Below are 14,438 nucleotides of genomic sequence, written 5' to 3'. Positions count from 1 at the left end.
TGGCTTTCAGGAAAATTTCTAATAACAACCCCATGGGAACCAATTTATATATCTAAGGCCCAAGGCTATTTTAAATAAAGGAGAAATATTATAAACTACAGGACACAATCCAGGTGATGGTACCCAAACTACACAAAGGGATAACAAAAGGATTTTATTTATCCTGAAGAAACAATGGTTTTGTAAAACACGGAAAAGAACAGAGTCTTTTTGGAATTTAGGGTAATTTTTTCATTCATTTTTACTTATAAATATACATTGTTTTTCAACAAGCTTTTACTATTTTTATATTTCTCTTCATCTATATCTCCTGTACAAATGTGTAAGTGAACCAATATCTTAGAATTATTTCTTTGTTCTTTATTTTTCCCTTTGAAAATGCAATAGTGAGAAAAATATCAGACCACGAACTTTATGTGAGCACAGGGCAAGAAGCTGGTAGGGCCTTCAGCCATTGCTGTGTTTATTTAGCCAACATCAGTATTACCTAAAGACAACAGACAACAGCATAGTGGCGCTTTACATCTAAAAGAATTGAGACGTTCGGGCAGAAACTAAATAAATAAGTGTTTGGGAAATGATAAGTCGAAGAGATGGGTGAGGTTGAGACTAGAGGAAGAAAGATAACTTCAGTACCAATAACAGGAAAGAAGAACAACACGAACCACACATAACACGCAGCCTGTCGGGGGCATTGAAGTTAGGAAGTACCACAGAGGACTTTTAAAAACACTGGAATCAAGGATCAGAAGTGGTTAGGGTCCTGGCTCTGTCCGTAACAGGTAAGTGATGCCTTAAAGCCCCGAGAGTAAGCCACATGGAGTGTGGTTAGGACCCTTGCTCTCTGTGTCATCTCGCTATATTTTGTTCTCCACGGTACTTGCTTCGGATTGCGCTTTAGCATTTAGTCAAGATTTGAAGAGTCCAAGGTGGCCTCCTCTCTGATGAAAGAAACCAAGAGGCTTCCGCCTACACCTGAAAAGGATCAGTAACACTTTCATATATGCAAAGCATTTTATATACAAAAACTCTTTAATCTTCACAACACTCCATAAAGTAGCTCTTATTATCCTCATTTCACAGACAAGAAAAATGAGGTGCAGAGAGGTTATGTGACTTGCCCAATGTCTACAGACAGTCAGTGGTAGTGCAGGTATTCAAAATAATAAACGTGAAGGAACGTTCACTGGCAGAACTGTGGTTATTCTTTCAGGAAGGAATTGTTTTAGGTCACGAAGCCAAATGAGACTTTGCTCACAGGACACCTAATCATGTTTCTATACATGCGAGAAGCTGGAAAATACTAGACAGCATTTTGATTCAACACACATCCAAGAGTACAGCTTTAACCTCTGCAACCGAAGAATTGTGTTGAAAAAGAAGTTATCTGTCAGGGATTAAAATTCTAAGACCATTTAAACTCTAAACCCAGATGTAGAATACAGTGTTTTTGACTCTAACTAGTCACAAATCAAGAAGTATGTTTGACTTTAACACTGAGGAAGATATAGCATGGAGAATTTAATGATTAATAAACTTGTTTTAGGAATGTCAACTTCTGTGTGCTCTTAGCAACATCAAAAGCACAGCTCCCTCTGCCTTTAGGCAGATCTCAATTACTTCTATTTATGATTTTGCATAATGTAGCAAAATTAGTCTAGCTGCTTTAAGCCAGTCTTAGATATAGCATATCTTGCTTTTGTTTACTTCTCTTTAATGTGCTCTTTTAACCAGAGAGAATTAAAGCACAGGACACTCCAGCAGCCACACTTACCTGTGATCCAAGTGATGAATGGAGAGAATAACCCCGGAATTTAAGTGGGTCTGTTTCAGGGTCACCAAAATAGTAAATTCATGTTTATTTCTCAGCTTCTGAAAAAACTGTTCAGCTGTAGCAGTGGATGCTTTTATACTTCTGGGAGTATCTAAAAAAGAGAAACTTACACTAAATAGACTAGAATTTGGTTTTATAAAGTACCCCTTACATGCAACATGTTTTGAGAAACACTAACAAATAATAACTGATACACACCAAGTTTCAGACCCTCCTGGTAAGTTCTTTCAAGAAGACTTTTTGCTACTTATCACAGGATGATAAACCACATGAGTAATCGAACTTGTGTTTCAGAATCATTTTTTCAAAATGTCACCTTTGAGGCAAAGAATCAAAGAACCCTGCTTGAAGAAGTACATTCCCAAGTTTCCTCCTCACCCACATCCTCCTACATCCTGGATTCCACCACCACGTCAGTGTCAACAGTGAACAAAAAGATGTGCTTTCTAGAGAGGACCTAAAAGACCACAATGGAGGCATTTTGTCTTTCTGACACTTCACCACAGAAAACTGGATTTAAATCCATGTGCCAAGTTCCACATCGACGCCTTTAGCCAGAAGGCCTGCTCTAAATAGATTTTTTAAAAGATCATTGCAATTAGTCACTCTCAGCCTTCTGCGCAGGGGATGAAACATTACCATCAAATTATCTTACCATATTTGTTGACAAAATTACAGAGAACTTACTTCCCATGTGCCTCCTCCTGGCTCAGAGAAAGCCTTGCCAAGGGAGGTTTGCCTGAGGGAGCAGAAACTTTTACCCTGCACGTCTACCTGTTATGGTCTTGCACTCCAACCTTGGCACACAACGTATGTGAGGGGAATAGACAGGGACAGAAATGGATTTCGTGGACAGGAAAAAAACCATCATTCAAGCCATCTGCTAACTGAGCATAAGGCTCTCCTACTCATAGTGTGTTCAAAGGGTTTATAGGAGCCAGAAACAGGTTTTTTTGGTGATGAAATCATTCTCCTATTTTCTATGCTTTAGACTAAGTAGACTAGTTAACTGGTTCTCAGTGGGGCAACCACTGGCATTTGGAGAGAATCCCTCCTTGTGCAAAACTGTCCCGTGAATTGCCGAACATTTATCATGCCTGGGTTCCAGCCCAATGAATGCCAGTGGCACCCAACCTCTAGCCACTGGGACAACTCAAAGTTCTCTCACACACTTCCAGGCTTTCTTTGGGAGCAGTGCAGCAGAAATCTCACTGAGAACCACAACGTTTTTTTTTAATTTTTATTGTTATTCAATTACAGTTGTATGCCTTTTCTCCCCATCCCTCCACCCCACCCCAGGTGAACCCACCTCCCTCCCCCCACTCCACCCTCCCCCTTGGTTTTGTCCATGTGTCCTTTATAGTAGCTCCTGTAAACCCCTCTCCCCACTACTCCCTCCCCACTCCCCTCTGGCTATTGTTACATTGTTCTTAACTTCAAAGTCTCTGGTTATATTTTGTTTGCTTTTTTCTTTTGTTGATTATGTTCCAGTTAAAGGTGAGATCATATGGTATTTGTCCCTCACCGCCTGGCTTATTTCACTCAGCATAATGCTCTCCATTTCCACCCATGCTGTCACAAAGGTATAAGCTCCTTCTTTCTCTCTGCTGCGTAGAATTCCATTGTGTAAATGTACCATAGTTTTTTGATCCACTCCAAAATATATAAAGAACTCACACAACTCCACTCCAGGAAGACAAACAACCCAATTAAAAAAACAGGCAAAGGACTTGAACAGACACTTCTCCAAGGAAGACATACAGAGGGCCCAGAGACATATGAAAAGATGCTCAGCATCACTAGCCATCAGAGAGATGCAAATTAAAACCACAATGAGGTACCATCTCACACCAGTCAGAGTGGCCAACATAAACAAATCCACAAACAAATGTTGGAGAGGATGCGGAGAAAAGGGAACCCTAGTACACTGTTGGTGGGAATGCAGACTGGTGTGGCCACTGTGGAAAACAGTATGGAATTTCCTCAGAAAACTAAAAATGGAACTGCCCTTTCACCCAGCAATTCTGCTGCTGGGATTATACCCTAAGGATCCTGAAACACCAATCCAAAAGAACCTAGGCACCCCAATGTTCATAGCAGCACAATTTACAATAGCCACGTGCTGGAAGAACCACAACCTTACTGAAACAAATTATAGGATTAATCCAAAGCTCCCCATCATTCTAGCTCTATAAATTCATTCAATGAAGATGTAATCACTGGTCTGTGTCCATCACTGGATACCCATCCTCAAGATTCCCATAAATGAGAAGAAGGGACAGATCATCCCAATACAGTGAAGGAAGTGCTGTCACACACACGGGTAGAAAGTGTTGGATCACAGAGGGCGAAGCAGCCAGAACCATCTGAAGGGAAGGATCTCATAAAATAGATGGCATTGGATGGGGAACTCAGCAGCTACAGAAGAGAGGACAAAGTGTTCCAGTCACAGGACTAGCTTGTGAAAAAGCAGAGTGGCGTACAAGGGCACACCACATCTGAAACAGTGAATAGCGGCCACTGTGGGATGCGGCTGCATAGGGATGCTGCACTGGATAGGCAGGACTTCCTGTGCAATGAAATGTAACCTGTTGTTGTTTCTGTCACTATCACCAATCTACCCTCTTGGTTTTTAAAAAATAAAACCCTCTCATTCCCCACTGAAAAATGACCCCTCCCCACTCTCACTCAGGCCATGACTTCTTCTGTGCTAGAAGTACCCCGACCAATAGAGCATCGCCAGCCCTGGCCGCAGTATCTGAACCAGGAATGGGCAGCCACCCGGGCAATAAAGGCAGGCCCAGGGTATTTGTTCAAAGTCTTAGGAAAAAGAAACTTTGTTGTTTCCAAAAAGAAACTTCCTTGGTTCCACTCAGTATTCACAACTCAAATATTGAACAATAATCTGCAATTTCTGCCATGCCAATGTAACAGTTTTGAACCCACATTCCATTTTGTTCTCACAAAGCCCTGGAAACTTGACAGGGTCAACAATTACTGTGTCTTATTTCCATGAGTAAAATGAGCCAAGGAACACGCCTGTGATTCACCCAAAGGCAGCCGGTATGCTTGAGGTATAATGGGAGGACAATTTCTGGTCCAGTATTCTTTCCACTAAATTGCACTGCCTCCTGAACACAGCATCCTTTACCTGCACCTCACTGCCACTCACCAACAGAAATGCAAATACCAGAGCACCACCCCAGAAAATAACCTAGAAAAAAAGTAATTATGTAAGATAACATTTTTAGTTCCTTAAGTCACTAGCTTAGAAGTGATTTTAAGAAAGGTCACTTTCCCCATTTGCATTTCTGTTTCCAATTTGTAAAATTAGCATTCCTGCCTTCTATTTTCATCTCAAAGATTATATAACGTTCAGAGAGATTTCTGAGTTCCTGAGATTATTACTATGAGACCCAATTCTGCTCCTGACCAGAAAAATCAAGTCAAAATAGCTTCTATGTGAGAATTAAGTTTACTTCATTTTTCTTACCCTTTCAGTTTTCAGAATAATTTAATCATGTATGTGTCAAGCAATTGCTCAACAAGGCCCCCTTTTAAAAATAAACATAGAAATATAAAGTGTGGAGGTTCTCCGAACAAATTCTGTACCCAGAAGAATGAGGTTCCAATGCCAGCTATGGAGATTATTAGCTGCACATGGCATGAACTAAACACCACATGTTGGCTAATAGGATTATGATATTTATGATTAGTCTTACAAGCAATGAGACTGTGGAACCCACTAAAACTACCAAGAGCCATGAAACCCTTGTGACAATTTTCTGAGCTTACTTTCATTCTAAGTATTCCAAACTCAGCCACGAAATGTCAGTTTCCACATTTGAATATTGACATAAAATATTTTGGCCATCAAGTTATTCTTAAGATAACATCCTGCCATCTGTTTCTATTGGTTGGTTATGCACAATAGTATGGTGATGGCTAGAGGGATGGGGGAGCGGGGGCTGGGTAAGGGTGGGCAAAGGGGAGGAAAATGGGGACATCTGTAATAGTGTCAACAATAAAGATAAAGCTAAAAAGCTATCTTCATCATGTTTAATGTCTAGAATATTTTTATTAATACATATGTTGCTTAAATTAATTTATATTCTAAATATAAGCTTTGTAATTAACACATATATTTGTATTTGTTTTATAAATGATGTAACCTAATTTAAACTGTAGTGAATGTGAATAGAGATTAATTATAAATTAATTGGGTTTAAATTGTTTTCATGTTCAGCAAGTGCATTATCATTCCTTTTGTAAACCATTTATGCAAAAATATATACTACATATTAAAGGCAACTCTATACGTTCTCCTAAAGATGTGGCTAGAACAAAAGACAGCATCATTTTGATACTTAAATAAGTAAATATTTTTTCATATTTCCATTTATTTCAAAATGCAATAATATATTTAAAAGTTGCTTTTAAAAAAAAGATAAAATCTTGCCTACCATTCTCTGTTTCCAGAGAACTACAAATGATCGTTCTTCTATGGGCAAAAGAATGTAAACTGAATTTCTTTTCAAAGGACTGACAAAGGCTGACAAAATTGCCACTTCAGAGAAAAGCAGGCTGAGAAAACGAGCCTTTAAATGCTACTACCAAGACCCATAGAAAATCTCAGCAATGTGTCCATGCTGTATTGGACTTTTTAAATTGGAGAACTACTTGAGTTTAAAACAAAGTTTGTGTCGACATTTTCCATTTTTATTGTGTGCCGACACTAAAAATCCCACTGAGAAGCAACTAGTGGCATTTTAATGCAGCTCAGAAGCAATTAAATCAAAATACTCATTTTGAGTCGTAGGACTCCCAGGATGAAGTGGTGAGATCTGTGGGGGTGTGGCCACAATTTCTGGGGGTTTACATGTATGTGTTCCCCACGTGCACAGTTAAGAGGAGAAAGGGGAGAGGGAGAGAGAGACTGGAATTTCTAAAACTGGGTGGCGGGCTGTAGCTCAGTGCAGGTATGCCTGTGAGAGCCAATACAGGTATTTCCTGAAAAAGAGAGTCAGACTGGACCTTTAGAAGTAGTTTTAGTGCATGGGTAGTAAAAGGAAAAGGAAGGGATTTGTCCATCTTTCAGTGACAAAGAAATTGGTAAGAACTTTTTTCTTTTTCATGATGGCTACAATTGCCATCATGAATTAAATGAGTCTCTGCCCACTGACAGGTCTCTGTTCCATCTGCAGTGTTAGAAACCTAAACTGATCCCCCTGCACACATAACTAGACTAATAAAAATACCACGTGCAAATTCAATTATTAAAATAGTGTCATCTCAGGCATAGTATGTTTGACTGAGAACGTTTCAACTCACCAGATTTTTCCAGTCTCTAACTATGAAAAGTTGTTGTCTTCTAAATTCAGGTTACAATATACCAAATTAGAACTATTCTTACAGCTATTCTCCATTTCTCTTACTCTCCCGTCAAGATATCCATGTCTTCAGAGTACAAACTTTCAAGGCAAAGTAATAGTAACAATTAAGAGTTTATTAACACTACATTTGCAGTTCGCAAAGTCCTTTAACATAAACAATCTCACTGAAACCTCAGAGCATCAAAATAAATGGGATTATTAAGTCCATAATAATAGAAATTACAGAAGAGGAAAGAGGCACAGAGACGCCAAGATACTTGGGATTATCACTGTTAAGTGACTCAAGATCAGAGGTCGTTCCTATGAATTTACTCAATTGAGAACTTGGTTGGAAACCTCAGGAGACTCCCAGGTGAAATCTGAAACTGGCCCCAGTATAGGAAGGCCAGTCCAGGTTGGTAGGTGGCAGGTTTAACATGCAAGGAATTTCCATAAGAGTCTTGTCTCGGAGGCTGAAAGACAAGTAGATCTCTGCCCATGCCCACCAGAATCTTAAAAGTTTATATAGAGCCCTCAACTGAGTTCAGTAATGAACTCTGTCAAATTGGCCTCAAAACACCTTGTTCTCTGAAGGTTGCAACCTTGAAACTGGCTCCCACTGTGAGAACGGTGGGGGAGGCATACATCCCGAAGACAGGGAAGGAGGTGAAAAGCCTCACATTGTCTGCATCCAGCTCAAGGGTTACCTGGCAGTCACATCCTCTCAATGACATCCTCCAACAATCAAAAGTAAGATGACAGGATACAGGAATGGACCCACCAAATTCAAATAGTAGAGCCAGGATCCCAACTCGGGCCCCTGTGTTTCCTATTATTATGCAATAATGTCTACCAACACACTGAAGAGCAGATAAACCCCCATTTTAAGTTAACTTTTATAAAAATATATTCTGAAGCCCTGGCTGGTGTGGCTCAGTGGACTGAGTGCCAGCCTGCGAACTAAATGATTGCTGTTCAACTTATTGAGAATATTTGTTGGCTTAATGTTGTGAATATCAAGCCACGTAAAAACTTACATACATGAATATAACATAAGCAGAAACATAAGCATCAACCAACCACTTAAAAAAAACAAAAACAAAAGCCTGTTCTACTCCTGAATTTAGCAATTAATGGTTGACTTTGAACAAACCACTTATGATTCATTTGTTGGAATTTTCATTGCTAATGTAGAACAAAATATTGTCAGAATGTAGGAGGCTGCAAACAATAAAATCTCTCTACAATTTGAAGCTTAAAATTAAAAGTATTAAAATCCTATATATAACAGATATGATACAACTTAATAAGATCACTCCATTTTGCTAATAATTTGGCTTCCCAGGTACACTTTCCTTCAAAGAGAGTGGTAGTGATCAACTAGTATGAGTATTCTGGTTTAGCTCACTGTTATAATCCCCACTGTAGATGAAAATTAAAATTGGCACTTGAGTTTATAATGAGATTAATGCTTTGGGCTAGTGTGAAGCAACCCCTCAGAATCTCACTAGTGAAATTACCAGCTGTTTTGTTACCAGCAAAATTAAGAGGATAGTCTTTCTTATCAGCTCTTCTCCCAACTGCAATTCTTGCTCAAGCCTCAGATTAAATCAGCAGAAATACTAAGCAAACAAAAGAGATGAATAATGAATCAGTGATGATGACAATGATGATGATGATAATGTTGATGCCATCCACAACTTTAATAGACTGGTTGTATTCCTTTATTGATAATGCCTCATTATCTATAGAGAGCAGTCTCCACATCATTTGAACATAAGTAGCAGACTTAAGAAGCAGTGACATTGTTATACACCTGAAACCAATATAATATTGTGTGCCAACTGTAACTGAAAAAAAATTTAATTGAAACCTATATAATTTTATTAACCAATGTCACCTAATGAAGTTAACTTAAAAATCAAAATAAATAAAAATTTAAAAAATAGTAAGTAAATTATAAAAAAGAATTAGTAATTTCTGGACCTTTATTTAAGCCAGCCCAAAATATTTTATCTAATTGAACCTAAATGGATACATGCAATTTGGCAGCTGCACCCTTGTATACTGACACCTGTTGCTGGTATGTGAGCTATTGCTTAAATTAACAAGTAACTCACCTTAATAAGATTAAAGTGTATATATTCATGAATTAGGTCATTTTTCTCTCTTGTAACTTATCCCATATCTAGTCCCTAGCTATATGTTAAATACACATATAATTACTCTTTATGAAGTGTTTAGCTATTAAGAGAGGACCTATAAGTGTAAAAGAGAAATAAGTAAAAACTAAATCACAAGTCATTCCTTTATTTTCTTTGAGGTCTGATCAAATATTCACATATTCCCCTAGAAGTATAAGAAGAAAAAAACACATCCGTTCCACAAGCTAACTGTTTTTTCACGCACATATGTGCTAGTGTTTTTTGGCTCAGCTTTAGTAGAATCATTTGTGTAAAGATAAGAAAATGTAATAGGATCAAGGTGAGATGTCTATTATACATCTTTAATGTTTGATTATGCCTATGACTTGACAAGAAAAAGGTATAGAGATCTATAATATAGTCTTACATCTGTAAAATGTGATGGTTATAAATTTTGCAACCTCAGATTGCACAGAATCTAGCAGTCTTTGCTGAATAGCCAAAGAAAGAGTCTGTAGTGACCCATCAATTATGCAGAACTGAAGTGCTGAAATGCACAATTTTATCTCTCACTTAATAGGCCAATTTGACCTGAGACATCAATTTTGGGAGTTTGTTCTGCTTTTATCCTTCTTTAATTATATAATCAAATTATTCTAGAATGATAACACACCAAAATATCAATTATCATGATTAATCACCCTATCAAAATAGTGTTTTTTAACTATTATTTTCACTGCAAGAAGGAAAACAGTATTATGAAGTATCAAAGGACACCAGGCACATAAAATCAGCTTCTCAACTCAGAGTTTCAGACACTGGCCCGTACAGCAGCTCCTGCCCTTGTTTCTGCAGGCTCCGCAGCTGCTTCCCCTCAGTCTCTGAGCCAAGTATGACAGTGATGCCAGAAAATCAGAAGTGGGGCTCAAAATTAAGTCTTGTATCTCAGAGATTCAACAAATGACTCATAATTTGTGCAGCATTTAAAATAAATCATTTCCAGGCCCAGCTACATTGGCCCAATCTACAAAGTTGAGCTGTTGTCTCAGCCACCCAGCCTAGAACTGCCCTGCGTGCCCACCTGCTTTGTTGAGGCTCTGATGCTGTCAGGATCTTGCCGATTCTCTCTGCTAAACCTCAACAATGGATGAATCCCGCTAAACAGTGTCAAAATGCTAGATCTGTCGAATGATGCCTGCTTGACTTTGAACTGTGGGGGCTACTGGACCTGCCCCATTTACTAGATATCACCCCCAACTCCCATTCATCTTCACACCCTGTCCTTACCCCATCTTACCACCTCTTGGAGTTTTTCCCACACTATGAGTCTTTCCAAATCAGTACCCCTAGATAAAGCACAGAAGATTTACTTATTGCCTAAGTTAATCTCTGGACTTTGCCTTACTAGAAGCTATATGATCTTCAGTACTAGTTTATCTATTCACAGGAGCCTTACATCTAATCCCACCAAGCTTCAACACTGGGTTTTCTCCCTCAATGCCCAATTCGGGGCTAAGGATTGGTTACAGTTACTTCTGGCAAGTTCTTCAGTGAGAACAAGAGCATTGTGAAGTGTCAAATAATCTCATGGCAGATCTACTCGTCAGCCCTGGAACCCCCTGACTACCTCTAGACTGTTAGATGAGCAATAAATTCCTGCCTTACTTGAGCACTGCATTTTGGGTCTCTTTGTTACAAGAGCTTAACATATTCCCTAAAGTACTACACCTCCAAAAGTTTCCTATGACTCATTCAAATGTTCCCCACGGGTGTCCTTCTTTAACACAAAAATCAGCAAAATTTTCCATAAAATCTACAGAGTAAATATTTTAGGCTTGGCAGGCACATACATCGATATTAGATATTTTTTACAATCATTTTAAAATGTAAAAACCTTTCTTACTCAAGGGGTCATACAAAAATAGGCCCCAAGTTTGGCCTGCAGGGCCATAGTTTATTGACCCCTGGAAGCAACAAATATAGATAATTTTCCCTAAGAGCAATTTTTGTATCATTAGTTAGTTGTTTAAGTCTGGAAAGGAGGACTAAAATAATATGATAAGAGGCTTAGTTAGAGCGAGTCTAAATGCTGTGGAAGCAGGAAAAGAAGGAGGTACATGCTGCCTATTCACTTGTTTTCATCCCTGCCGTTGATATGCATATTGTGGGTCATATCCTATCTTCCCTCATTCTGCAATAAGCTTTCCCAGCGCAGGGGGCGATTTTGTAATTCTCCTTTTTTGCACAGTCCACATAGGAAAGAATAAGCATGGCCAATTGTCTTGTGTATTAGTGGTGACTTTGCCACCTCCTTCTACGTCTTTTTATAATAGCATATTGTTATTTGCTCAAGTAAATAAGTAAAGGTCACAGATTTATTTTGCCTTCAAATATTCCTTTGCATTGCCAACTGGTTTAATATTATGATTTAAAAGGTGGAGTGAATGATAACCCCAATGAACTAAACTATAATATATATATAAATTTACAATATAGTGTTTTATATTGCTATATATTAAAGGCAAAGATGCTCTCCTTTCCCCTTGAAATATGAACTGACAAGTCCCCACAGGGATCCTAGATTTATGGAAAGAAGTTGCCTTTTGTAGGATTCTGAGATGAGTACATTCTTAGAAAAAGGAATAACAGAGGGTTGCAGGTGATAGGTCCAAAACTTTCCTCTCGGATGATTACAGTGTGGATTGAGCATTTTCTTAGAAATGTCATGAATTTCTGGAATGTGAGAAAAAATAATTTCTAATTCAGTGGCCAGAAACACCTTGCAGAGCCAAAATTTAGACTTGTTGTCTCTTACCTCTGCCATTAGTTTCTGGGAAGTTGTGAAGCGACCTATAAAGAATGTTCAGAACACTTAAATTAATGTTCTGTTTTTCTTTTTCTGTGTAAGATCAGATGTTTAAAAATGACTCAGGCAAAAAGTCTATACAGTGGTCTACTGATAATTTCATTGATATGGTTTACACTCTGTAAAACAGGATAACTGGGCATTAAAGTAGTCCTGGAATTACACTGTGATCAGCACATAACATGCCACATCCCACCTTCTCAACAACTCTTTTCATGACATTCCATAGCTCTGATTATTTACTGTGCACTTTCATTATTTCTCAGTGTAGCACTCTGTGCTGCCTTATATAGCTTCTTCTTGTCTAAATGTTTTATATGACGGTCTTTTATCTTTAGAAAGACTGATTTTAATCTCCTTGAGGGCAAGAAGTGTACATAATACTTCTCTCTTCTATCCCAATAACTACCAGCAACGATAGCCCAAGATGAGAGAAGGAGTTCAATAATATCTATTGAATAGAGTTGAATTAATTTTCCTTTTCAAGGTTTGGAAGATAAAACAACATACCTACCTTGGCTGGGTAACAGTAAGTCACTCTCAATCCCTCCTACTTCTCCTCTGCAGCAAGGTTTATGACCCAGGACTCTCCCCACAGCTCTAGGCAACATCTGGTAATCTCACACGCAAACACGATTTATCCTGCACAAAGGTTTATGGAGAGGTCCTGGAAGGCACGGCCCATCCTAATTACTAGGTCTAACTATCTCATTAGCCCAGGCTAGGAAAATTGTTAGCGTTTAAAACTCTTTTGAAACCATGGTATCTGAGGGTAATTTAAACAAGCCGCTTTCTTTCATCCCAGAATTTCTAATTTGAATGTTTTTTTTTTCCAATTTGTGCATTTTTTCCTCTCTGGTTCACATTCTACTTCCACAAAAGTGTTTTCATTCTAGCATTTGGGAAATAAGATGGGTTTTCTACCTTAGTGTCACATTTAGATATGGCTCTGAATTACATAAAGATATGTGAAAAACATATTTCCATTTTGAATTTAGGAAATTAGGCCCAAACATCAACAATATGTTTCCTAGTTAAATACCAACATCCAATGCTTCATTCACATATTTCCCCATTTGTGTCCCCTCTCCCCCTTTTCCATACAATCTCACTTTCACTCAATAGAAACAGTCTCTAATTTTGTTTTTCTTCTGATATCTTATTTTAGCATTCTTGTTCATTCTTCCCTCTTGTTTCATAAAGTACATTCAGAAATGCAAGGGGTACGAACACAGTCATATATCAATAGGTGTGTGCACAGGTATGCGTGTGCACAGGCAACGTGCACGTGTCAAGCTATGATTCATATAACTGGCTGTTTCAAAACACCACTAGTGAATCAGTTTTCAGGACTTTGGTCTGTATTTTTACACAGAAGCAATGTTATACATGATATTAGATCCTCAGAAGATTCAGTCTTCTACGGTGTGCTGTAGCTGATTTAAATCCAATAGATTCTGGTTTACGAATACAGTAGAAATACCTGGTACCTCGATGAGAAAGGGGGAAATCTGGAGGCCAAGATGAGACAGCAGGATGGGATAACTGAATAAGCTGCAGACTAGATGCTGAAGAAGAGAGCCAGCAGTGCAGTGTCTAATAGTCAATGAGGTAAAGGTGAACTCAGACTTGGTTCAAGTAGGGAAATGCAGGCAGGGGAAGCAGTGTGTACAAAGCATGGAGGCATGCAGAGGCAGGGAAACTCATCAGTTTATACTGCTAGAGATTAAGGTGTAGGGGAGGAGGGAGCTGGGAAGTGGAAAGAGTCTAGATAGGTGGTTAGGAACAGATAATTGTTCTGTGATCAGACACTGTCTTATTCAGAGAACTGCAGGGCTAAGATGAAACCAAAGCAGAAGCCCAGTTATACAAAGTGGACTGGCAGAGTGGGGTGCAAGGAAAAGCTACGGCTCAGAACATGCGGCAGTGCAAGGCTTTTCTTAGGGACAACGGGTCCCAGTCGTTGGCATAGTGAATTCCAATCAGTTGTACCCCATCACTGTTCAGACGGGATCCCAGTGTATTCCTTGTCCTGGTCAAAACTGGCTCAAGAACTGGAAACGGTTGGCATACAAGGCTTCAATACCCAAGCCTAAAAGTGCCAACACAGTCCACCTTACACTTGACCTCCAGATGAAACCACACACTTCCAGCTGAGGACTCCAAGAATCTCTCCTCCCTAAATATCACCTGAAAAGGGAGTAGACACTCTCCTTCCCTGA

General features: G+C 38.9%; 1 protein-coding gene across 1 annotated transcript in view; it reads right to left on the bottom strand.

The window, feature by feature from the left end:
- Window positions 1–14,438, bottom strand: part of NELL2 (neural EGFL like 2) — a 335,374-nt gene that overhangs the window by 250,051 nt on the left and 70,885 nt on the right. The window contains exon 5 of the mRNA XM_024575537.3: window positions 1,775–1,925. Within this exon, the coding sequence (XP_024431305.2) occupies window positions 1,775–1,925 (151 nt within the window). The remainder of the gene's footprint in view (window positions 1–1,774; window positions 1,926–14,438) is intronic.

Source organism: Desmodus rotundus, chromosome 3, assembly GCF_022682495.2.
Source record: "Desmodus rotundus isolate HL8 chromosome 3, HLdesRot8A.1, whole genome shotgun sequence".
NCBI lineage: Eukaryota > Metazoa > Chordata > Mammalia > Chiroptera > Phyllostomidae > Desmodus > Desmodus rotundus.
The sequence above is the reverse complement of the archived record's forward strand: the minus strand, read 5'-3'. Positions and strand labels throughout refer to the sequence as shown.